Here is a 25,322-nt window from a genome sequence, read left to right as displayed (position 1 = left end):
AATGTTCTTTGCATACACCGGCGTGTATGACATAATTGACTTGAAGAAGTTGAACTATTATTTTCTGAATATCATTTTCATCTGGCCTTAAAGAAGTTGAACTATCTTTTTCACCATAAATGGAACGAAAAATTTTCATGCGTTTGGGAGAATTTTGAACAAAAGATAATGAATTTTTTATTATTACTATAAAACGCAAATATTTGCAATAGCATTAAATGAATCTTATACCGCAAGATTTAATGTATAACCTGCACAATATACATAGATTGCTCTTGATATTTCATTACAAAGACGCAGTTGTAAACAGGATATCTTTCCACTAAATTTAAAGGCTTCTTCATGACCTCTGCATTTTCTTTTATGTTTAAAGAATATTTAAGCAATATATCTTTGATTAAGTTAAGTAAATGTTCAAAATATTTGTTTCCGAATAAAATCCGAAATATATTTCATTTAAATAAATCCTTTTTAACTTATCGAAAGCTGTTCTTTTATGAATATATCCACGGTTTCATCAATTATCGGCAGTCAAATTTGTATAGATTTCACTAATCTTTGCAACTTGTGAGACATTATGGTGAGAATTTTATTAGTTATTATGTAATAATCCATCTATATAGGGATCGAGAAAAAAGAGACGTAAAAGCAGAGTAATAGAGAAAATTCATTTTCAGATGAGATACAATAATTTATCTATTTTTTAATGGTGTCCAGAGAGAGAGGAGGAGTGAAAGAGCATAGCAATATGGAAATAATATTTTTTTTCTTCTTTGTTTCATTTTTGGATGAGATATAATACTTCATCTATTTTTTTATGGGAGCACAGCCGTCATATAAATATAAATGTAAGCAAGAGCCCGCTGCTTTATTAAGTTGCTGTCATCACCTCGATACTATTAGGTATATGGCTCATTTAGAGAATTGACAAATTTGGTATTTGCAGGTAAAAGAATTTGCTACCGAATCCAAAATTTATTTTCGGAATAAAACATAAAACCTTATTCTATTTAAGAAGGGAATGGAAGTTTTATTTCTCATTTTTTTACATTAAGTAAATTTCCTAAAAAAATTATTAAATGTATCTATTGATATTTTTTAGCAAATAAAATTTGCTAAATATTAAGGTGAAATTTTTTTTTTAAAGAAATATAGAATTTTTAATTATTATATGTGAATTAGAATAATCTTACGAATTCAGGTTAAATTTGGTTCAGAAATCTAAATAACTAGTTTGAACTTTTTATAAAAATTAATTGAAATTAATAAATATGCATTGAAGTCATAATCACTCTTTCTTAGCATAAATACACACCACTTTTGACCTTTTCTATTCCACCTTTTAGAGAACATTTCTTATTTGGCTTGCATAAATGATTACAATATACTTTGATATAAATCAATTATCGCTTAATTTAAAAAAGAAAGAACATAAATATATAAATCAAAATTTCGTTTTAAACCCAAATCGATCAGCGTTATTTTCCAGAAACTTATTAACTTAACGAGAAAAATATAATTGATAATTATTCCTGAAAAAAATATATGCCTAAAGTAATTAAATATATAGACTTAATTCTTATTTTCCATGAATAGTTAAAAGTTGAACAAACATATTCATTTTTTAATTCTTATTTCCTATGAATAGTTAAAAGATCAAAAAAATTCATTTTGAGACGAAGACACGACGTAGATGATGTAGTTTTCTTTAATATATTACGCTCTGATCTAATGACAAATTCATATTTATATGCAAGTTATATACAAATAAATTTTGTATTATTTGATACATTTTAACCTGTCGAGAGTTGTCGTTTCTAATCTTGTTAGAGGCTAGGAAGTTAAAAAATAAATATAACACAGCATCCAAAAAATGTGGCTGATTTTGTCGAGTTGGATATTGAAATCTTCCCTTCCAGACTTATCGTCATATAATATTGTAAGTAAAATAGAAAAATTTAATAAATATATTTGTTTTTTTGATTCATAGTACATGCTAGTGGTGTTCTCATACTAAAAAAATATTTTAAGCTACACATACCCATTAAAGAAAATAGAGCCATATTATCTTTTCTTAAAAATTTAGAGCACACCTATATCATCTATCTCCATTAACACCACACCCTGCCATAGACAAAATGTGAAATTCCTTTATTTAAACTATGTTATCATCTTCTTTTCTGTTGATTGTCAGATTGAATACTACTTTCAATATGAAGAAACCCCCTTTTTCTATACCAGTCATAATTTAACTCCCTGATGATCCTAATTAAATGATAGTTTTCGCGTTCAACATCTTGCTATTTCCTACTATTAGTTTAGAATAAATGTTTACAATCATGATATTATGACAAGATAAGTTAAATTAACCAAAATTAAATGTGTTACCTTTCAAAATTAAATGTGTTGCCTGCCTTTAAATAAACTCGAAAATATTTTTATATAATATGGATCTCCTATTTCATTTCTGTCGTGTAATCAGATTCTATAGTTCAATAGATTTAAAATATTGGTTGATTTTCTCAAATTTATAAAAAAAAACTTAGGATAAACATATATAGTTGTTTTTTAAAAAAAATCTGATTGTATTAGCATCTCATATTATGATGGTAGACGAATACCACAAATTATCTTATAAGAGTTTTCATAATACACAGATGTTCAATTATATAGTTTTCTGCTTTGTTAAATATTATGTTGATGATATCATGAGTATTAAATTGTTAAAAAATTCATTATTTTATTTAAATAATAAATATATCAGAAGTCTAACAATCAATATCTCAAAATAGGCATAATCATTATTAACTATTTATCCTAAATTTATGAAAAAATTTTATGCAAAGTAAATATGATTATGAATATAAATTTTGAACTTGAATTAGTTATTAATATAACTCAATCTTGTGACCAGCTAGTGAAATAATTATTAGAAAAGATTAAGCGGGGAAAAATATCTACAAGCCGTAACTTAAATTCTCAAGTTATATATATAATTTATCTATTTTAGGTTGTAGACAAATATTGAGAATAAATATCAGTGAATGAGGACAATGCTTTGTATTGTGAAAACTTAAAGAAAATTATAACCAAGATTCTAACTAGGAAACCAAAGTTGAAGTTTAATTTTGTTTTTCTTACTTAAATAGTTAATATGAGATTTCACATAAAATAATTATATATGGGGGAAAGCCATCATGATTACCTTAAACTACTTAACACTAAAAATTTTCTAATAACTTTTTCATTATATAGGTTTAAAATCAATAGGAAATAAATGACGCCATCTATTGGTTTTATTATTATAATATGTTATAGAAACTTTATAAATTAAAATCGATAAGTTATAACTTTGGTATCGGGTCCGGGTGGTGGTTCAGTCTTTAAGAGAGGATATACATTTTTGTTTATTTAATGTATATTATTTTATATTCATATTAGATTATATTTACAATATGAAAACAAATTTATTTAAAATATAATGGTTTACCTATATAAATCTTTGGATAAAATTATTTAAATGCTAATACTTTGAGGTATTTAAATACAAATACTTTGACGAATACTTTTTGCAAGTCGATTTTTATAGTAACACTAACAATTTTTATTTACTTATGTAATTTAATTATTATTTTGTAAATTTCTAATTTATGTAAGTAATATCATCGTGCCAATCAGAATTAATAGGCGAACATTGGCTCAGCCTACTTTTGTTTTCTTTATATAATCTAATTAGCTACCATCAAAATTTATCACTAAAATATTTAGTGATATAGAAAATGTTCGGAGGTCAGCAACTCATAATAGAATTTCAAGATTAAAAAAACACAGGTAAAGGTGAAATATTTATTATATAACGCATTTTTATAAATATTATTTACACAATTCATATTATATATAAATATTCAAAATGAGACAATTTTAATTAAAAGAATTATTCATTAAAAATTTATATATTCATGTTGATGTGTCAAATATAAAATATCTACATACATAAATCAACAAAACAATGCTTGGTTTAGACATTTATATAAACTTTAAACAGGATATTATAGGTAAAATTGACCCTCTAAAGTTACAAATATTTTCGTAAAATGTTATAATAATCACATCAAGTAATTTAAAATCAAAAATATATCATTCATATTTTATATGACGGTCTACTACCATATTACATAACTTCAACTTGATTAATAAAATAAATGGGCAAGTAAAAGGTAAAATATATATTTAGGATATATATATATCATTATTTCAATACTTTTAAATGGAGAATGAAATCGATTCATTTATTATTTTGGTATTATTTTTAATTGAATATAAATTATATTTATCTTTGATGATTCTAAAAAATTAACCATGTTAAATTACATTTAGAGGAGGAGGTTGATGTTGTAACATTTCATTGTAAAATAATTATAATATAATAGCTAATTAAAAAACCCAGTCGGAATAGTGGTATTTATATTTTAGTCCATTATCAATCGGATGAGATTAGATATTAATTTTTTGCTAACTCGGGTCAAACATTTCATATTTTAATTAATAAATCGTTAATTTATAATTAAAATTCAATTTATGAATAAAATTCAATTTATGAATAAAAAAAGTATTTGTTTTAGTATAGAATTAAAAAGGTCGTTATAAATACTAAATACTTTTTATTTTTTAGATTTAAAAAATATTAAATATTTTTTGAAACGTTCAAATAAATATAGATACAAAAAAGTATCTGTATTGCCTCAACCCTGATTTTAGATTGTTTATTATTTTACAATTTTGTGTTCATTTTAGATTATATATTATTTTATAGTTTTGTTTATTCAATATTGTATATTATTTTACAATTTTATATTTATTTTAGATTGTATATTATTTTACAATTTTATTCATTTTAGATTGTTGCAAAGAATATGGGTGGTGACGATATGGTGCGAGGTTCGAGTCAGTAAAAATATATTTTATTAACTCATTTCTTTTTCTTTTGTTAAGGTATTTATACATTTTCTAACATATAAATTAGAATATAAAACGAAATACAAAAAAGTAAAATAATATATAAAAAAGTAAGGTTACGCCGTTTATAAAATAAAATTAGATTATAACAAAAATAATAAAAGTTCAAATGCAAAAAACAAAAAATAAGATAAAGGAATAATGCAACATTCTCCCTCTTCTGATAATTTCATCGGAGAAGTCATAGAGAGTTTGTTGTTCAAGTGGTTTATAATTTTGGTAATCAAGTTGTATCACAAATCATCATAACGTTGGCTTGTCCAATCGTTGGTTTGTATAAATCGATTTTGCACGTTGGTTTGTTTAATCACAAGCTTGATATCCATATAATTGTCTCCATTAATCATAGCTTGTTTGATCGTACTCAATTGTTAATTATCATTTTTCCAGTTTGGAATTTGGAATAAATCAGAATATGTAATTTGGAATAGTTGATCAAATCAAATATATGAATAATATGCACGAATAAAATTTTGAATTTCGGAACAATAAAATATGTAATAATATGTAATAAGGAATGATAATTTAAGGAATAAGGAATAAAATCCAAAATAAGGAATGATAAATGATTATATTATTTTTTAGGTGTTTATACTTTTAGCGTTTTACATTTTTTACGTTTTACATTTTTTAGCGTTTCATTATTTAATTACTAGCGTTTTAATATTTAATTTATTTTTATTTATTTTCAAACTCCGAGGTTAAAATATGCAAATATTATGCACATTTCCCTCTCTTAAAAAAAAAATTTAAATTTCACACCCTAATTTTAATTCAAAAAAAAAAAAATTCTTCATAAGATAGTTTTGAAAATTCACCATATATATTTAAATATATTTTTCTAAAATGAATGTTTTTTTACATAACTTTTTGTTATCATATTAAGTATTACTTATAAGGGTTATTTGAATCAATCATGTGATTTAAAAATTACATTTTAACATATTTAAAATTAAGTTTTATCTTCTTGTTTAGGATTTTTAATATTTTTAATTATATTTAAGAATTCATCTTTAGGTTTATGTTAATTTACAACAATTGGTCATCATTCAAGAAATCAAAAAATATCAATATTATCCATTATGATTTTACATTTTAGTAATTTTAAAAATTTATAACATGCCTTTATCCTGGCATAAAATTTTAATTTATAATACTTCTTACGTGGATTAGAATAATAAGTAACCATCATTGGTCTCACAAAATAGAATTCATAACCTATCGTTCAACTTCCATATCAGTTCTTCCTAGGTTGTCACATTAGGTTAGGTGCTGGCTATTATATTCCAGTCCAACATCCAGAGCCGGGACACCATAAAGAAAGAAGCTTTTTGCATGAAAGAACGTACTAAGGTTTGATTCTTGGTAATCTCAGTAGTTTAGGTAGTCACAATAGATAAGGTAGTCATAACATCACAATAGATAAGGTAGTCATAATAGGTAGTCATCTCCATAGGTTAAGCACAAGGTAGAGTCATAATAGGTAGTCATCTCCATAGGTTAAGCAATCAACACAATAGGTAGTCATATAAATAGAGTCATCTCAATGGATTAAACAATCGTCACAATAGGTAGTCTAAATAGAGTCATCTCAATGGATTAAGCAATCATCACAATAGGTAGTCATATAAATAGAGTCATCTCAATGGATTAAACAATCGTCACAATAGGTAGTCATCTTTTTCTAGTCCACCACCCAAAGGGCACCATGTAAAGAATATGGGTGGTGACGATATGGTGCGAGGTTCGAGTCAGTAAAAATATATTTTATTAACTCATTTCTTTTTCTTTTGTTAAGGTATTTATACATTTTCTAACATATAAATTAGAATATAAAACGAAATACAAAAAAGTAAAATAATATATAAAAAAGTAAGGTTACGCCGTTTATAAAATAAAATTAGATTATAACAAAAATAATAAAAGTTCAAATGCAAAAAACAAAAAATAAGATAAAGGAATAATGCAACAACAGTGTTGTGATGATTTAATGTAACATATTAACGATTTAATTTAAACACATGCATATATAATTATGATCCTTACAAATGTACAACAAAAGAAATAATTTAATTATATATGCATGTATTTAAATTAAATCCTCATTATGTTACATTAAATCATCACAACACTGTATATTTCTTTATAATTTTGATCATTTTAGATTATATATTATTTAAAAATTTTGTGTTCCATATTATTTTACATTTTTCTTTATTTAATATTATACATATTATTTTACTTCGTATATTTAATATCGAATAATATTTTACTAATTTGTTTTATTGTATATCATTTTACAATTTTTTTCATATTAGATTGTACATTATCAATATGATTTGTTGTAAAACATTTCCATATATTTGTAACAACCTTCTTAAAAAATTGTTTAACTTGCGATATTTTTTTTAAATGGTATGGTATCAATATGTTATTTTTACAATAATTATAGCAAGTCAAACATTTTATAAGAAATTTGTTACAAATATATGGAAATGTTTTACAACAAATCATACACACACTGTATATTATTCTATAATTTTGTTTTTAATCGTATATTAATTTATAATGTTGATTATTTTGGTTTGTATATTATTTTAAAATTTTATTTATTTTAAATTATATATTGTTTTACAATTTTAATTTATTTTGAATTGTATATCATTTTATAAATTTGTTCGTTTTAGTTTTTATATTATTTTACAAGTAGCCGATCACCCCAAAATGACGGTTGGATATCAATTTTCTCGTTTATTTTATTTTATGATTCATGAATTAGAAATTTGACGACTCGGACATTTACCTTAATTTTGATGAAAGGTAATTCTGAAATTTGCCCAAAATCACCTCTTATCCACAACTACACGAAAACTACAAATATTTTTGTATATAAGGATAAATCGCTTTATAATATTTTAATAAAACACAAAAAACTAATAACGTTCAACGCAATACATCGTTATTCCAAATAATGGCAAAAATTGATGCTTATCTGCTAGTATTTAATAATTGCGTGTAAAGCACATGTTTTTGCTTGCTATCTTACAATTTTCGACCATTCTAAATGCAAAGGTAAAAAAAGATATATGCCTGGACGATTTCTTAACTTATATAAAAGGATAATCAATAGCTGCCCAATTTTGTTTACTTTTTTTTGGGCTTACTAAGCAGTCCATGGTAAGGTCTATGATCATAATAAATCGAATAATTTGAAATTCTACATTGGCTGATTATATAGTGTTCCATATCTACATTTTAGTAAAATGCATTTTTTTTCGATAAATTAATTCTTCAGTTTAGTGTTGTTAAACGGCTCGTTTTGAGCCGATTTTTAAAAACGGCTAACTCAATATTTTAGCCAGAAAAATATTGCCTAAGTTTCGAGATTTCGCTAATAGTTGTCCAAACCTTTGTTCCTCCTACAAACAAAATCTTCATGCTTGCGTAATATTATTCTGGATGAAATATTGGGTTAGCCGTTTTTAAAAATCAGCTCAAAACGAGCCGTTTAACAACACTACTTCAGTGCTGTATTCTTCCATATCAACAATAATAATATTAAATATAACCCTGCATTCACAGTTAGCGGGAATTAGCAGCGAAGTATATAAAAATACCAAAATAGAGCATATTTTGATTCGCCGTAAATTCGGACGAATTCCCTTCAGAGAATACAAAAATGTGGCGTATTTTGTATAATTCGTCGCGAATTCGCTCTTACTATGGAGGGATATTAGGATAATACCTTTATTTACATTTTTATAATGTGATCTCCTATTTTAAAATTTAAGAAATACGATTTTATTTTTTTAAAAATGGATACTAAAAATAAGACACTAAAATACTCAGCGATATCTTGAATTAATTGGATATTTTGGTAATTATGTGTTCGCCTAATTTTGTTTTCCTCTATAGCTTATTTCAAAATTCTTTCCAAATTTTTTGCAAATATTATTTTCTTAATAATTTTGGATAATCTTTTTATTGTCAGAAAATTTATTATTTTATAGTATCTCTTTTTAATATTTGTTATAATATAAATAAACACTATCATGTCTAATTTTAATATATATATAGTATTACAGATCTAATATACAAAAATTTAAAAAATTTATATACATATGGTACATTTCTAATAACATCTAGATTAATATAATTCATATTGATAACATAAGGTGTATAAAAGTATATAAATGTGAGAATTAATTTGCGTAAATATAAATTGATTGTAGAATATTATAAAAAGGAATGATTTCGCTTTTTATTTTCGTGTATTGTATTTTTTCCCTAAAAAACTTTTCTAAAAATTACCATAAAGTGCATTTTTTAATGGGATTCATGATTGATTTGGCTGAACAGTTATATGCTTCTGAAAACTGTTTTAAATTCGATACAACTCCGATTATTCTGTCCATTCAATATAATAAAAATGATAATTATATTTTTAAGAAATAAGAAGTTATATTAAAGTCGCACAAATTCGCGAGCAGAGTTGAGTTTTGAACATAGAGGTACATTGAAAACGTTTTAAACGGCACGTTAAGAAATCTTTTATAAGAAGGTCTAAAACAATTGTGCTTGATACAGTTTTTAACTTTATTAAAAGGAATTGAAAGTTGGTAATTATTAAATTTTAAAAGATGTCTATCAGGACACTAATTCAATTTAGCTGGGGGAATTATGATTCGCTTGGTTAATTATAGAGGACATATAAGTTTAGGTTTAGAAAGAAGATTCAAAATAAAAATAATTCATTTAATGATACATTTATATACTATATATATTTTAAATTTATAAATAACCTGTATTTGTTTGGGCTGTGAAAATCGGTCTTAATTTGTAAATATTGTGCCTCGGGTGTTTCTTTAGAACAGAAAGCCTAATTAGTATATTAAATTTATAGAAAATTATTATATTATAAACTTGGGCAAAAGCAAGATAGAACAGTTGATCATCAGTTATATTAGAAATAGAAGTGAATGTAGCAATCTTGTTCTTGGCCTGATAATTTTTTAATGCCTAATTATAAAAATAAAATAGTTTCATAAAAGTATTAAAATTTATATCGAAAAAATAAAATACTGGGTTATAAAAAAAAAATTGTTATTATTATAGTGCTTAAGAAATGGAATCGTTTTGGTTTTTTTTGGTGTCCTTTTAATAATGGATATCTAATGTTATCCACTATGTTGAAAAACTTTTTATTTTGCGTTAAAATCAAAATAAGAAAAACAGATGGCTAAACGCTTTTGCTTAATTTGTAAGCACTATTATAATGAAATAAGAGGGGATTGGAACGCGATATTTGGCCTTGGTTTGTGTTGATCCGTTATTTAAAAATATTTGAAAACGGAGGGATTAAGATTTATTCCCCTTTTATTTATTTTATGATTATATATATTATAGTAAGCTTATTGTAGCTAATATAAACTGAACCATTCTAACTTAATATACTAGGGGAGACCGGGGTTCATATGAGCCTGTAGTTTTGATGAGTCTGGTTCTTATAAGATTGGGATTTTTATCAGCATGGTGTTATAGAAAACCCTGTAGATTTTTCCTAGACCATTAAACTCTAATGTTTATTTTTTACTAATATTATAATATTATTGTTTTTATAATTTTAATCAATTATTGATAATTTGCTTCACGAATAAATAAAATTAACTTGTAATGATATGGCGACCCCACCATTATCTGCTATATTGTCTCCTAATGCTAGTTTGCCGTTCAGCTTTAAATATTTTATGAGTTACATAATATATATTATAGTTATAGATATTATACTGTTATATATTAGAAATATTAATAATATGAAAAATATTTATTCACCGGCCACACGCTACATTATATACAAATTAAATTCGTATTTCATATGGTGAACATTAAGTCCGAACTTGGAATATTTTAAACGTTGTTTTGTAAACAACAAGACAAAAAAAATATATAACTCTCAAAGGCAAAAAATATGAAATAATCCTAAAACAGATCGCTTTTATTCTATCTATATGAGAGAAGATAAACCTTATGGCCATTAATCGAGTAATCTGAATATTGATCTTTATAACAATTCGTTTTGTCGACGAAAGATACTATTGATTTGTTGGTCCACCACAGGTTCCAGTTCCCATCTTTATCGAATTTCCTACCTATAAATTGTCAATTTCAGTTATTATTATTATTATATCTCATTAGGTGGGAAAAACGTGAGTAATTAAATGGGTTATTTCCTCATCTAACCAAACTCTAACCTTACCTTATCTTACCCTACCATACCTTACCTTTAATATTCTTTCCTACCTTACTTTTTCCTTTTGCCTTTATATATATTTTTTTAACATAATATTTACCATTATCATCAAAACCATGTGTTATTTCATGAGATATAATGGATCCTATAGCTCCAAAAAGATATGGGCTATAAAATGAATAATATATTTATTTAGTATATACATATATGTAATTTTTACTCTGGATAGGCTTTATCATAGTACGGTTTTCGCAAAATTCCAGCCAAAAACACTTGTATTATATATATAATATACATATATAAAATGTGCCATTTATTTAAATTTTTTTTATATATATTTAAAACGATGAAAACCTATTTCATTTTTGGAAGGATAGTAATATGCGTTAACGGAGTGAGGAGGTAAAAACCACCTATTATATATAAAAAATATAATTAATTGTATATAAATTCATATCCTATTTTGATGGAAACGACAAGAAAAAATTTTAACAAAGCTATCAAGATTTGCTAGAAAAATATTGGAAATTCCAGCAACCAGTGCTTCTTCTGAACGAGGAATTAGCATGGCTGGAAAGGTTTTAAGTATATTTTATATTATTTCATAAATATTTTATTAGATCAAATAAATTCCTTATCCCTAATTTAAATGGAATATTTTATTTTATGCTTAATATAGCAATTTTCAAAATTATAAAACTTTTTTTTTAGGCATGAACCGCTGAAACTAAATCATTTTTTATTTTATAAGATATTAAAAAAATTGAAAGAATGAGCTTATATTTAAATTTTATAGTGTGGCGTGGGTTAATGAACGGGTGGGTAAAGAATTTTATAAATTGGTGGGCGGGTATATTTTTTATTAACTAAGGGCGGGTTGAGCGGGCTGGTTAAATTTTTTAAAAGACGGGCAGGCTTGTGGGCTAAAAATCCGCTTATTGCATCTCTAGTTGCAATAATTTATATAATTTTTACATATTGAAAAAAAATCTATATTTTGTAACTCAAAAACTCCTAACGGGAAAGCTTATTCTTCCTCGGATGTAGTTTTCATCCTTTCCCCAATTTTTTTTTCTGGAATAATGAATACCGTTAAAAAATAAATATTTCAAAGAATTATTTTTGTGTATATAGCATAAGTGGGAATGAATTTTTTTATACATAATTATTTACAAATATCGTATTGGGATATTGAATCCATGGGAATTTTTTTAATCCCTTTTAATTTTAAATAATTTGTTGAAGACGATTTTTAAATTTCGAAAATCTGATTTGACCAGAAATATATTCCATCCCATATGGAATAAGTATCCACACTGAGAATTTCAAACAATTGTGTCGTAAACATTTGAAACCACACTTAAACTTATATTCATTTTTATATAGATTTTTTCATAATCAAATCAAATTTTCCAAATTTAAAAAATTCCTTCAGAACTCCAAATCACAGTGGATTTTATACCCCATTACGAAATTATATACAGTTATCTTGTGTATGAATAATTATCTAATAAAAAATATATTTTTAAAAAAAAAATTAAAATATTGTTCTTACCGTTTCTTATCGACAGGCCTAAAAACTCTATTGATCACGTTTACTTCGTTTACCCTTTTTTGGCGAAAGAAATTTTTAAAGAAAGTGTCACCTCTCATATCTAGCTTTTTTTTTATATAAAATAATTATAAAGGAGAAAATGAAAATAATATTTATAATTAATATACAAAAAAAATATTGGATTAATTTTCTAAAATTAAATTTAATTGGAAGACCGGTATATGTAAGACAAAATTTTAGGGTGTGTTCCTTATTTCACTAATTTTTTAGGATTAATAAATAAATTTTAACCAAAAGTGATATAAGGATTTGAAAAATATTTATTATTTTTAATTTTTATAAAGGTATATTATCGAAAGCGTTAAATATCTCAATAAAAAGATTTTAGGAAAGTTTGCATCCTATTTTTTTTAGTCTGATAATTTTACAGAATTATAAAACAAATTAATATGATTTTAAATAGCATTGATGTTGGTTGGTTTTTATTAATTATTGCATTATATTTTATTTTAATTGAAACGGTATGCGGAAAATAATTCCCCAAAAAAAAAAATTCCCCGGGAAAAATATCCCCAATAATAATTCTTAGAGAATAATTCTCCGGAATTGATTTTCTTAAAATTTTTAAATGTATTATTTGAGGATTTTTATTCCACGGATATATTTATTGGGAATTTTTCTCCTATTTTATTAAATTTGTAATTTTTAATAGCAGGAAAAAAAAGGAGATTTTTTCCTGGGAATTATTTTTATAGACTCTATTTATCTTGAAAGTATAGAACTTATCAAGGTGAGCCCCAAACCCCCAGTCTCCCCTCAAATAGTGTTGCTAAATAGCTCGATTTGAGACGTTTTTTACTCATATTTACTAAACCTCTAGATTTTTTGTTTAATAGATATCCAAATCTTTGTGCCATCTAAGCAAAATAAGGCTCTTATGTAATATTTTTCTGGATAAAATATCGGGATAGCTATATTTAAAAATCGGCTAAAATAGAGCCGTTTAAGAAACACTAAACACAAACAATGATCTAATATTGATATAGTATACTAAATTTTTGTAAGCTGCATTTTATTTATATACTCCTTGATAATCTTGGTCCAATTCAACGGGATCTACTACGTATTCAGGATAACCTATTTTGGATTTCAGCGAATCAACCTAATTATATTTATTAATTTTGTTAAAATTTTTAATATTATTTACAATTTTTTTTTTAATGCTAAAATTGTATTATTCATTTATCTTTAAAACATGTAAACAAAATATAAAAAATAAAAAAATGAATATATATATATTAAAAGTGAATGTATATTTTAAAAATATCGATGGCTCTAAAAAGAGCTTATAGTAAAAATGTTCCTAAAAAACAGGTATAATTATGTTTAAAAATTTCTAATTGGAGTTTAAGACCAAAAAAAATGTAATCTTGTTAGATGAGGGTTTTTGTATACCTTATTTTCCATTTATTATTACCCTCATCTAGCAAGATTACATTTTTTCAACTACAAATGTAGAAAATATTTTTAATTTGGCATTTAAAGACAATTTTACTAGAAATTATGTAATATAGATATATTGAAAATCTACAAATATGATCAAATTATTTGTATAATGAAGATACTAAATATATACTTGACTAACATAATCAAAATAAAAGTAAATTTCTTAACTCATGTAAGATAAGTTGATTCCATAATCAAATAAAGGATAAATGTGTTATTACCCGTCATTCTTGACGGGTTATCAGCTAGTTATAAATAAAAGACTATTAAAAAATAAAGTAGAATATCTTATTACTATAAATCAGGCGCGTACGCAGCGGGGGGGGGGGCAGGGGGCAAATCCCCCCCAAAGCCAGAAAATGCAGATGCCGGATTATATTTTTCAAAAATATTATTGTTAATATTAATTTATATTTGTTAATATTTATTCTTATCTCATATATACATATATATATATATATATATATTTAATTACATTTATTTATCACATTCATCTACTAAGTTATTTTATCAATCAATTTCGATTTCAAGTTTTCCTTGGTGTAATTTACCTATTATTTTCAAATTTTAGTGGCGTAATATTTATCTAAATTTCTAATAAAATAATAATTATCTCTGAAACTCCTTGTCCAACAGGGAGAAAAAAATTGCAAGCTTGTCCAACGAGATCGAGTCTCCGCCACAGTAACAGCTATTTTGGAGTTAGAAGAGCTGATTATTAATGCTATTACTGAAATATCACAATGGCTTGAAAGAAATATTTCCTCAGAAGCAAGAAAATTATTGGTTTCAATACTTATTCCAAATTTATTTTCTCATTAGAATGTATTATTTAATTATACAACTATTTTATGTAATACTTTTCAAAAACATAACATTGACTTGATTAAGAAGATGAGAATAGCGGAGAGCATTTTATTAGAACTCAAGGAAATAGAGCTAGTGTTGTTGAAGAATTTCATATTTTATATGTTATTGTTGAGTCAAAAGCAGAGCTATACGTGTTAAATATTTGTCCCCCTCGACTTGCAGCAAGCAAGCTCATCATCAAAACATTAATATAGGATCAGTAGAAGAGTATTATAAAACAAATGTCCCCTCTCCCAACCTTTTTCATATGGTGATAGAAAAAAATGTAAATATTTGTTATATTTTTATCATGAAGATGTTAAAATATCTTATGATGCTTAGCTGAATAACTATGATTAAAAGATTAACTATGGTTGATACAGTCCCAAAAAATGCTATGGATGCTTTTTATTTCAAACACATTTTAGATTATACTCCCAATTATTAAAATGGTTATATATATATTAGCAGCTCTTTAGTAAACTAATGAGAGAACATTCACTTTTTTAAGAAGAATAACAGAGCCTTGCAGAGGTACCATTTGCAGGACCAGGCCCAGATTTTTTTAAAAATTTTTTCCGGCCCGGGTTTTTTTTAAAAAAATTTTCAGGCCCGGCCCGGCTAGCCCAGCCCGAATTTTTTAAAATAAATTATATTTATTTTTGATATTTATAGCTAATAATGGCGATTTCAAATATTTGGTTTTAAAATATACAACTCGGCTCGGATATTTTTTCTTAAAAAATTTTCAGGCCCAGCCCGGGTGTTTTTTTAAAAAAAAATTACGAGCCCGGCCCGGGTATATTTAAAAAAATTAAAATTCGAAGGCCGGGCCTGCAAGTCTGTGAAAAACATACCTATGAAATACAACATCTGAAAGTAGATTGAATGATTTGGATCTTTTGAATATTCATAGACATTTAACGCCAAGCAAGGATTGATAATTGAAAAATTAGCTCAAAACATACAAAATACAATTATTCCCAAGAAACTTTTTGTGTATTAATTTATATTTACAACATTTAAATTTTTTATACTTTATATATTTTAAAAGCTCAAAAAATTCAAATTTCAATTTTGGGTCATTTAAGTGATTCATATCGTGGGTTATATTCACTTTATATTTTATGATTCACATTTAAATGCCGGTTTATATATATAATTTTTTTAATTCACATTAGTTTAAAATTGTGTATTAGAAAAGTTATTAATCCTAGTAAATTTATGCTTAGTATTTTTAATTAAAAATATTATTTCTTAAAAAAATTTATTATCCCCCCCCCCCCCCCCCCGCGTACGCGCCGCTATAAATGTTATATTTTTTTTCCCCAATTTAAATCTATAAATATCAGTCCAAGATTGTGAGGATATTTTTTTATTATGTACGTTTAAAAACTTACTGCAAACAAACGCTCAATTTGTTCAAACTATAGAGTAATATATAAATCCTATGACACCCATTATTTATTAAAAAACAATACAATTGATGTATCAACTATTTTATGGAAATAAATTTTTAGAATTCATTAAAATAATTTTATTGATATTCCCCTGACTTTTAATGAATAAATTATAAGTTTAATGTAAAAATTTTTTAAAATAAATTTAAAGGTGAATTTGTTCGTAACAATGCTAAAAATAGGAATGTTGACATATTTTTATTATTATCTTGTTTACATATTTTGTGCTCTCATCAGGCGCAGCGGGGGGGGGGGTGGGTGGGGCAGAGAGTCACAATGGCCTGAAAGATATATTTCTTCAGAAGCAAGAAAATTATTGGATTCAATGCTTATTCCAAATTTTATTTCTCATTAGAATGTTTTATTTAATTATACAACTATTTTAAATATTATTTTTCAAAAACATGACATTGACTTGATTAAGAAGATGAGAATAGAGGAGAGCATTTTATCAGAACTCAAGGAAATTAGGGCTAATCTTGATGAAGAATTTCATATTTTATTGTTGAGTCAAAAGCAGAGCTATACGTGTTTAATTTGTCTCCCTCGACTTGTAGTAAGACAAGCTCATCGTTAAAACATTAATACAGGATCAGTAGAAGAGTATATCTTAGATACAGATATATTTATAACCCAAATAAATGAATTTTTGATTCATCATGCAGCACTGACTAATCTGCAAATATTACTTCCACAAAAGCCTTCCCAACCTTTTTCAGATGGTGATTAAAAAAAAATATTTGTTAGATATTTATCATGAAGATGTTAAAGTATCTTATGATGTCTTACTAGCTGAATAATAAAAGGGTTTATAAACTCTTCCCATTAGTAAACTAATGAGAGAACACTCTCTTTTTTAAGAAGAATAACAGAGGCCTGCAGAAGTACCATTTGCAGGGCACGGCCCGGATTTTTTTTAGAGATTTTTTAAGGCCCGGCCTGGGTTTTTTTAAAAAAATTTCAGTCCAGGCCCGGCTTTTTTTAAATTTTAAGCCCGGCTCGGCTTTTTTTAAAAAATTTTCAGGCCCGGCCCGGCTTTTTTAAAAATAAAATTTTCAGGCCCGGCACGGATTTTTTTAAAATAAATTATATTTATTTTTGATTTTTATAGCTAATAATTACGATTTCAAATATAGGCTTTTTTAAAAAATACAGCCCGGCCTGGGTGTTTTTAAAAAAAATTAAAATACTGTCCGGCCCGGGGGCTGGGCCTGCAGGTCTCCGAAAAACATACCAAGAAGTACAACATCTGAAAGTAGATTGAAAGGTTTGGATCTTTTGAATATTCATAGGGATTTGACGACAAGCAAGGATGAGATAATTGAAAAATTAGCTCAATCCCAACGAAGATTGGATTTTACATTGTAAATATATAACATACAAAATACAATTATTCTTAATCAAATTTTTATTTTGGGTCATTTAGGTGATTTCTTTACATATAATTTTTTTATAATTCACATAAATTTAAAATTGTGAATTAGAAATAGTTATTAGTCCTAATAAATTTATGCTTGATATTTTTAAAAAACAATATTTTTTAAAAAAATTTATTATCCCCTTCCCCCCTACCCCAGACCAAATTCCCACGTACGCGCCTGGCTCTCATAATAAGAGTTTTTATTCGAGAACAATGGTGAATTTTATATATAAGTATGATAAAATTTGTATCTGTATGTAGATACGTTTTTAAATGGTGTATCTTTATCTAGATCCATTTTTAACCGATGCATCTGAATCTAGATCCATTTTAAAGAGTATCTTATAACAACTATTAAATATTCGATATATGAATTATCTATTTGAAATAAAATTTAACCCTTTAACTAACTTGGTGGGGTCTATATGACCCGATACGTGTTTAAAATCAATTTTACATAAATGCTTATCGTGACCTCAAATCTTCAGGGGATTCATTAAAATTAATCTTAAAAATATATTATCCAAGATTTTTTAAATTTAATTTAATTTCGGTATTATCTTCGTTTATCATTTTTTTCCCCCCATCAGATTATATATGGGAATTTTAGGAAAAAGAAAATTTCTGTATGAAATTAAAAATTAAGGCTTATTTATGTTTTGTACTAAGGAAAAAAAATTTCCCTCATTTTTAAGTAGTCAGAATATTTTTTAAAAAAATTGCCTGGGTCGTAAATATCTTAAATGGCCATTATTATCTATAAAAATAAAATTTTACTAAAATTATACTTTTTAAAGATTTTTTTTTTAAAATAAACCTTTTCCATAGATTTAATCTTCGTGAGTTCATCCATCCAATCAAGATTTTTTAAGCGTTCTTTATAAGCCACCTTTATCAAATCAACCATCCCTTCCACCTAAAAATCAAAATTTGGTTATGAAATTCGTGATTAGTAATAAATATTTTTACTTTAGCTTTATCCTTGGAATTAAAATTAGATCTCAGATATAGGGAACTGAGCGGGAACTGCATGAATTTAGGCCATTCCTTGAGGCATTTTTTCCAAACCGGCAATTCTTCGTAATCTTCTTTATTATTCGCCCTTTGAACCGGGCCAAAGGCATCCCTGTAATTTTGCGATAGGTAATTTGTGAGTGGTTTTGTCCGGTGCCACATTATGTAGTCGTTTAATACTCTGGTATTTTTAAGAGTATATATTTAGATATAGTTTTAACATGATTGTTTTTTTATTATTTAAATTGTGAATATTCTTTTAAAAAAATATAAAAATACGAAAATTAGTGGGTAAGACCTCGTTTATAGTAGCCGCGATGAAGGTTAGGAAACGCGCTGAGTATCGCTAAGCGATGTCACAGCTGATTTTTTTGAAGCAAATTGTCTCACCGCATTACTTAACACTACTATAAATGCTTTTAATTATTCTGGATTTTTGTTACGCATTGTAATGGAGAGTAATATCGAATACCCATTTTAGAAAATATATTTTATAATTTTCATATTGTTAATAAAATACTTTACTTAGACAATTTTGGATCATTTAAATAACGCTTGACAAGAATAGTTAGCTTTTCCATGTAGGGCAAGGACCTGACCCAAAAAGGGTGATCGGGAGATAAGGATAGATTATGAGGTCCAAAAATTTGATTTGCGTATCTTGTCCAATTCATCTATGTGATAATTGAATATTTTAAATTTCCTTTATGATGATTATTTGTTGGTTTGTCAGTTAGTTTTGAATCGTTAACATAAAAAAATTTCATTTAAATTTCTACTCAAATATTTTGTCCCCACTCTATAGCACTTATCCTTTTCATTTTCATTACCCTGATATCCTTTTCCATTAAAAAAATTTAGGCGGAAATCGTAGTAGAGAAGCGTTACGACCTGACCTAACAGCTGATCTAGCTTATAAAGTTTTTAAATGCAATAGACATTTCGTTAATAATATTAAAAATTCTTATATTAACAGGATTCGAATTAAATACAACATTAATAAAACGATAATAAAAGATTTTGATACATCTAAAATATTTTATAGACTCAAATCAGTTGTTAAATCGTTTGATTTTTCTTGTGGTTGTCAAATTTGGCCGATTAAAATGGTAAAATAAATTATTGAATGATAGTTTATAAAATTTATAAACAATAAACTAAGTAAGTGTGTCCAGCTTTAAAAAAAAGTTCTAAAAAAAATCTTTTATTTTTAAAAAAAACTTACGAAATCAAATTTTTCGTCCAACTCTTTCAGCGACATTACGACATATCGCGATTCGTCAAAAGTGTAAAGAGTTTTCAGTGGTGGAGTGATCTGAATTAAAATGGGTATAATGTATTATATTTGATATATAACATAAATCAGATTGTAATTTTAAATAATGCGAAAGCAAAAAAAAATGTATTGTTACCTTTTGTCAATTAAATCAAAAATAATTTATAAATATCGCTATACGCGCAAGTTTCATCAAGTCAAAAAAAACAAACTCTTTTTAACACTCAAACCAACTAAACATCATTTTATATTTGCTTAAAACTAATTTACAATCTATGGGATTTCAAACATTCTTATATACTAACATTCCTTCATGAATTTACCAAAATATTATTTTAAAATAATAAAGATAAAAACAATTTTTTCTTAAAAAAGGACCAAAGCTTAGCTTTACCTCTATTTGGAAAAACAGAATGCACACTATTTTTTTGGTTTTTTAAAAATATAGATTTGCTTATAGGGTGCATATTTATATATATTTTTGAATCTAAAAAATTATAAATAATTGTCTAAATAGAAATGTGATTTTTAGACTAAAAAAAATGAGAATAACATATTCAAAATCTTATTTTGCTTTCTCTGTTCAGAATTACGAGCAAAAATTATGACAAGAAGTTTAAGTTAAAAAAAATAAATATTTTTTAAGGGGGTTACTAACTAGAATAAAATTAACGGCGTTATAGCGGGGAAGGGGGGCTTGACATACATATGTATTTAAATTAATAATGTATTTATTTTTTTACGTTAGCGATAATTCTCTCGAATTCCAGAACGTTCGACATAACGTTTTTGAGTTGATCACCCATCTGTTTCTGTCGATCTTCTTCGTTCAGCAAATCGTGAGTCTTATTAATGTCTATATAACTCAATTTTTTCTCCTTCTCTTGTGAGTCAAATTTTTTGGAAACGTGTTGACTGTTCGATAACAACAAATTTCCAATGTTTGTCATGTACTTCAAGTAGGCATTGTAAAGTTTTAGATTCCTAGGCGTGGCATTGACATCGTAGATGTCCCTGTTTGGGAGAGTGAGCTTGCCTACAGAGATGGTGAGTAAATATCTGGAAGAGTTTTTGGGATCTATGTTCAAATCGAGACTAAATAATTCAGTATCCGATTCGTTAGCGAAACCGCTATCGGGGAATCTGACTTTATTTAATAAATGAAAGAAGAAGGAAAGTTAGATCTTTATTTAATATAATGTTGTTATATCACTATATTACAACATAATTAATCAAAAATGATGTTACTTCATTCTTGTTTATTTTTTACATGTGATATGCCAATAACGTTAAACAAAAAAAAATCCCCTTAGTAAATGCTCCAGTATGGACCTTATACTTAAATGAAATATAACATTATGCATCAGCCAAACTCTCATCTTAAAATAAGTATAGCTTCAATTATAAACTTATACATATAAGGCGATAGAAGAGCGAATTACCGACATTCGTAGAAACTCCTAATATTATTGGTTAATTTTGTTTGAATTAAATTTAATGAAAAAAAAATTAAATTATGCTTATTTACATCACAATTTAATATAAATATTTTCTATATATTAATTCTTTTTAAATTAAATAATTTGTTTTATCCCAATACCTAATTGACTTAAGCTTTCCAGAGAAACTTAGTTTCATTCCATCTCTTCCTTAAAATTTGCTTTATAGTAATCATCAACTTTGATTGAGTTATTTTTTATTTAATACTAAAATTTTAAGACATTAAATATAATTCTATAATGATATGCAGTAACAATGAACATTCCGAATATGGCCATTTATTCGCGGCAATGGCCTATTAAAAGGACCCGTCTTGGGGAGATTGTAAGGCCTCAGAAATTTTGTTTTACTAGGATTTCATTTTATTTCGTATTTTATTTATTTTTGTTAATTTTAGATCTTGGATTTCCCTTTTTCGATAATATTTTTCGGGTCCTAAAATATTTTATTGGTTTATGGACACTGCCAAAATTGCATTCAAATATTTAAATATGTTCAAAAAATAACATTGAATGGCAACGTTTTTTTAGGACTCAATCAGTGTATTTTATGTAAAATATAAACTTAAATACTTTGTTTGAATCCGGAAGATTCGTCTATAAAAGGGGAAGGTTTATTATCGGCGTTAATCACGTCCCAGCCCCCATACAATTCCAATAGATTGATTAAAGGATTTCCTTGTAATTCTTCCCTAGTGTTGGCTTTATCTATACAAGAATCATAATATATTTTGGCTTGTCTCTCGGCTTCTCCTTCGTATTTGGTGTTTGGATTTTCTTTATTTATTTATTTGTAAATATTTTTGAGATATATTTACGCGTAAGGTTTGCCCATTAAAAGAATTTATGATAATATTAAATTTTTTAAAAATTAACTATAAACTTTTCTATCACTTCTTTTTAAATCAAATTAAATGCATCTTTCATTCCTCCACCCCCTCCCATTCATTCATTTATCCATCCATCCACCCATCGATCCAATCCAATCCATCCAACCATCCACCCACCCACAATATTATCAATTTAAACTCAGTTTATTTTTAGTGGTCTTTTATTCAGGATGCAATATATCTGTTTAAAATGTAATGAGTCGGATTTTTTTTTTAAAACTTAGAGAGGTATAAAATAAACACTAATGTTGCAAGAAATAATTAAATTACAAATTTATTTTATTTAAAAAATTTGGTAGACTTCATAAGGTGGATGGATGCAAATTTCAAGTTAACTAATTAATGATTAATTTTACCTAATAAATTTTTGATGATCAAAAGTATCGTTTCGTAATTTTGGGTAAATTGGTTCCATTGATTATAACCGACAGGAATGGAAGTGCTTTTAATGTAACCTCCGCAAGCGAATTTGTGAAAATCTGTGCATGGATCTATACTTTGATCCATCAAGGATGTTATTTCACTCATGTTAAAAGTATTGGTCAGATCTTTTTTAAAAAATAAAAATATATGTATGACATTCTAAAACGAAAATAGTTTTATAAAACTAAATTATTACAATAGTCTAAAAATTGTCACCAGAAAACTTTCGGAAAGATTTCCTTCCTCCAAATGAAAATTACAAAAAAAATTGTCTTTAATTACTAATAACGAGTGGCGTGAAAATTATGTTTTTTAGAAATATTAAAGAAAATATTTAAGTTTCTAAAGAAATTTCTAATTATAAAAATATTGGCCTAAAAAACATTGCCTTTAAGTGTAAGGAAGAGAATTTTTTTTAGTATTTATTAATAACTATACGGACGTTTTACAATGCTAATTCGTCAATTTCCTAATAAGAATTGGAATCTTAGGGTCTTTCAAAGAGCTACAAGGGAATTGCAACTACGATATTTCTAGTTTAATATTTTGAATGTTCCAAAGAGTCGTTAAAACTAAACGTATAAAGAAAATCTTTCACACGTTTGGAAAACTGGAATTTCATAAAGAATAAGATTAGAAATGGGGCCAAGATTCATAGATAAAATGAGCTAATCTGGAGCAAGCAAGCCTTTTATATGATAATATTTCCTTCTTTTTTTCTATTTCGGGGAATTTTTTTTGTATCAAATTTTATTTTTAAACACCCTTTAAATCAGGATTTAACAAAAATTTTCAAATGAGCATTCGAAGATTTTTCTTCGCTCAAAATTTTGAGTATAAAATATCTAAAGAAAGAGCAAGGATTTTTGAATATTTTTGAATTTTGAGCAAATTGTTAACCATGCTTTAAATAGATAAGTTATATATTATTTATATATAAATAATGTATGTAATTTGGAGAAATATAATATTTTATTTTCAGATAAATTGCCTTTTAAATATGTTTCATTTTCTTGTTTAAAATTTTTTTATAATAATTGGAAAAATATCTTTCTATCGTTTTTCAAAACAGTTGAATAAATTATTAAACTGGCTAATAGTAACAGTATAATTTTCTAATCATCTTCCAAATAATCTATAAAAATAAGGAAGAAAAAAATTTAAGACAGTTATTAGATGGAGACGCTCAAAGGGGAAAGAATTTATATTATTCAAAAAGATGATATTTCTAAAAGGTAGCATATTTAACACAACAATGCTCTTATACTGCTTTCCTAGTGGAATGGACAACCGATCGGTAATACCATTTAAAGATGATATAAATGTTCATAGTAGCATATGTCTTGATACGAATCGTCTCGAATAATATATCCGTTAAGATATTCAAATTAGAGATATGCAAAAGTAGGCCCAATCCGTACTCAACCCAGGCCAAACGGATTTCGAGCCAATTTTTTAAAAAAAGAAATCGAGTTCGGGCTGGGCCGGGCCAAAAATAAATTCGGGCCGGGCCGGCCCAACTTTTTAAAAAATATATCGGGGTCGGACCGGCAAAATTTTTTGAAAAAAATTTCCGGCCGAGAGCCGGGCTTGAAAAATTAGGCCCGATACAGATCACTAATTCAAATCTAGGTAATGAACATTTATATAATTTCCAATGAGATAGACTTTCGACGGATCGGATGTTCGATTCCACTATGGCTTCCTTAGTCTAGTTTTTGTAATTATCCCTCACCCGCCACTAACCCATAAAATTGAATAATTGCCTCTTCCGTCTCTAGGAATAATACCCTTTATTATACTACATATGTATATACTATATAAAAAGAAATTTACTATTTTCTTGAGTTGAATATCCCGGAATATTAAAAAAAATAGATGCTAAGAATGTTGCTATTAATATCGATAAGCTGTAAATCGAGTTAAAATCCTGATTAGCCATTTCAAAATTATTATAAAATTTAAAACTATTTTTTTAAAAAAAATAAATTTGATGGGAATGATTTTTACACTTTTTATAAAAAGTTGTTCAAATTTTTTTTTTTTTAAGAAAAATGATTAAGAATTTGAATATTTTCAAATTAATTAAAATTATTCCGATAAAATATTTAAAAAATATAAATATAAAGTTAAAATTAATATTAATATTTTAATCTAAATAAAT

At 26.1% G+C, this 25,322-nt stretch overlaps 1 protein-coding gene across 1 annotated transcript; it reads right to left on the bottom strand.

The window, feature by feature from the left end:
* Positions 1–9,195: 9,195 nt before the first annotated feature.
* On the bottom strand, positions 9,196–25,051 carry LOC135928357 (endothelin-converting enzyme homolog). The gene is made up of 18 exons (XM_065464807.1): positions 24,995–25,051; positions 23,092–23,283; positions 22,419–22,622; positions 21,090–21,493; positions 20,296–20,385; positions 19,596–19,744; positions 19,026–19,251; positions 18,874–18,972; positions 13,906–13,983; positions 12,822–12,925; positions 11,621–11,679; positions 11,487–11,538; positions 11,367–11,434; positions 11,041–11,165; positions 10,685–10,750; positions 9,940–10,035; positions 9,819–9,895; positions 9,196–9,423 (listed from the first exon to the last, which is right to left on the bottom strand). Exons 2-18 carry the CDS (start codon positions 23,261–23,263, stop codon positions 9,324–9,326), a joined length of 2,169 nt encoding a protein of 722 aa, XP_065320879.1. The 5' UTR covers positions 23,264–23,283; positions 24,995–25,051; the 3' UTR covers positions 9,196–9,323.
* Positions 25,052–25,322: the final 271 nt, after the last annotated feature.

Source organism: Gordionus sp. m RMFG-2023, chromosome 4, assembly GCF_954871325.1.
Source record: "Gordionus sp. m RMFG-2023 chromosome 4, tfGorSpeb1-WG-v2, whole genome shotgun sequence".
Classification (NCBI taxonomy): domain Eukaryota; kingdom Metazoa; phylum Nematomorpha; class Gordioida; order Chordodea; family Parachordodidae; genus Gordionus; species Gordionus sp. m RMFG-2023.
The sequence above is the reverse complement of the archived record's forward strand: the minus strand, read 5'-3'. Positions and strand labels throughout refer to the sequence as shown.

What these genes read in the sequence shown, in the direction of transcription:
- LOC135928357 (XM_065464807.1), bottom strand. Translation starts at nt 23,263, where the DNA reads ATGAGTGAAATAACATCCTTGATGGATCAAAGTATAGATCCATGCACA. An exon ending in ACATGGTTTTGATGATAATG is followed by an intron (nt 11,166 to 11,366) that starts GTAAATATTATG and finishes GACAATTTATAG; the next exon opens with GTAGGAAATTCGATAAAGAT. An exon ending in CACAGCCCAAACAAATACAG is followed by an intron (nt 9,424 to 9,818) that starts GTTATTTATAAA and finishes TTGAATGGACAG; the next exon opens with AATAATCGGAGTTGTATCGA.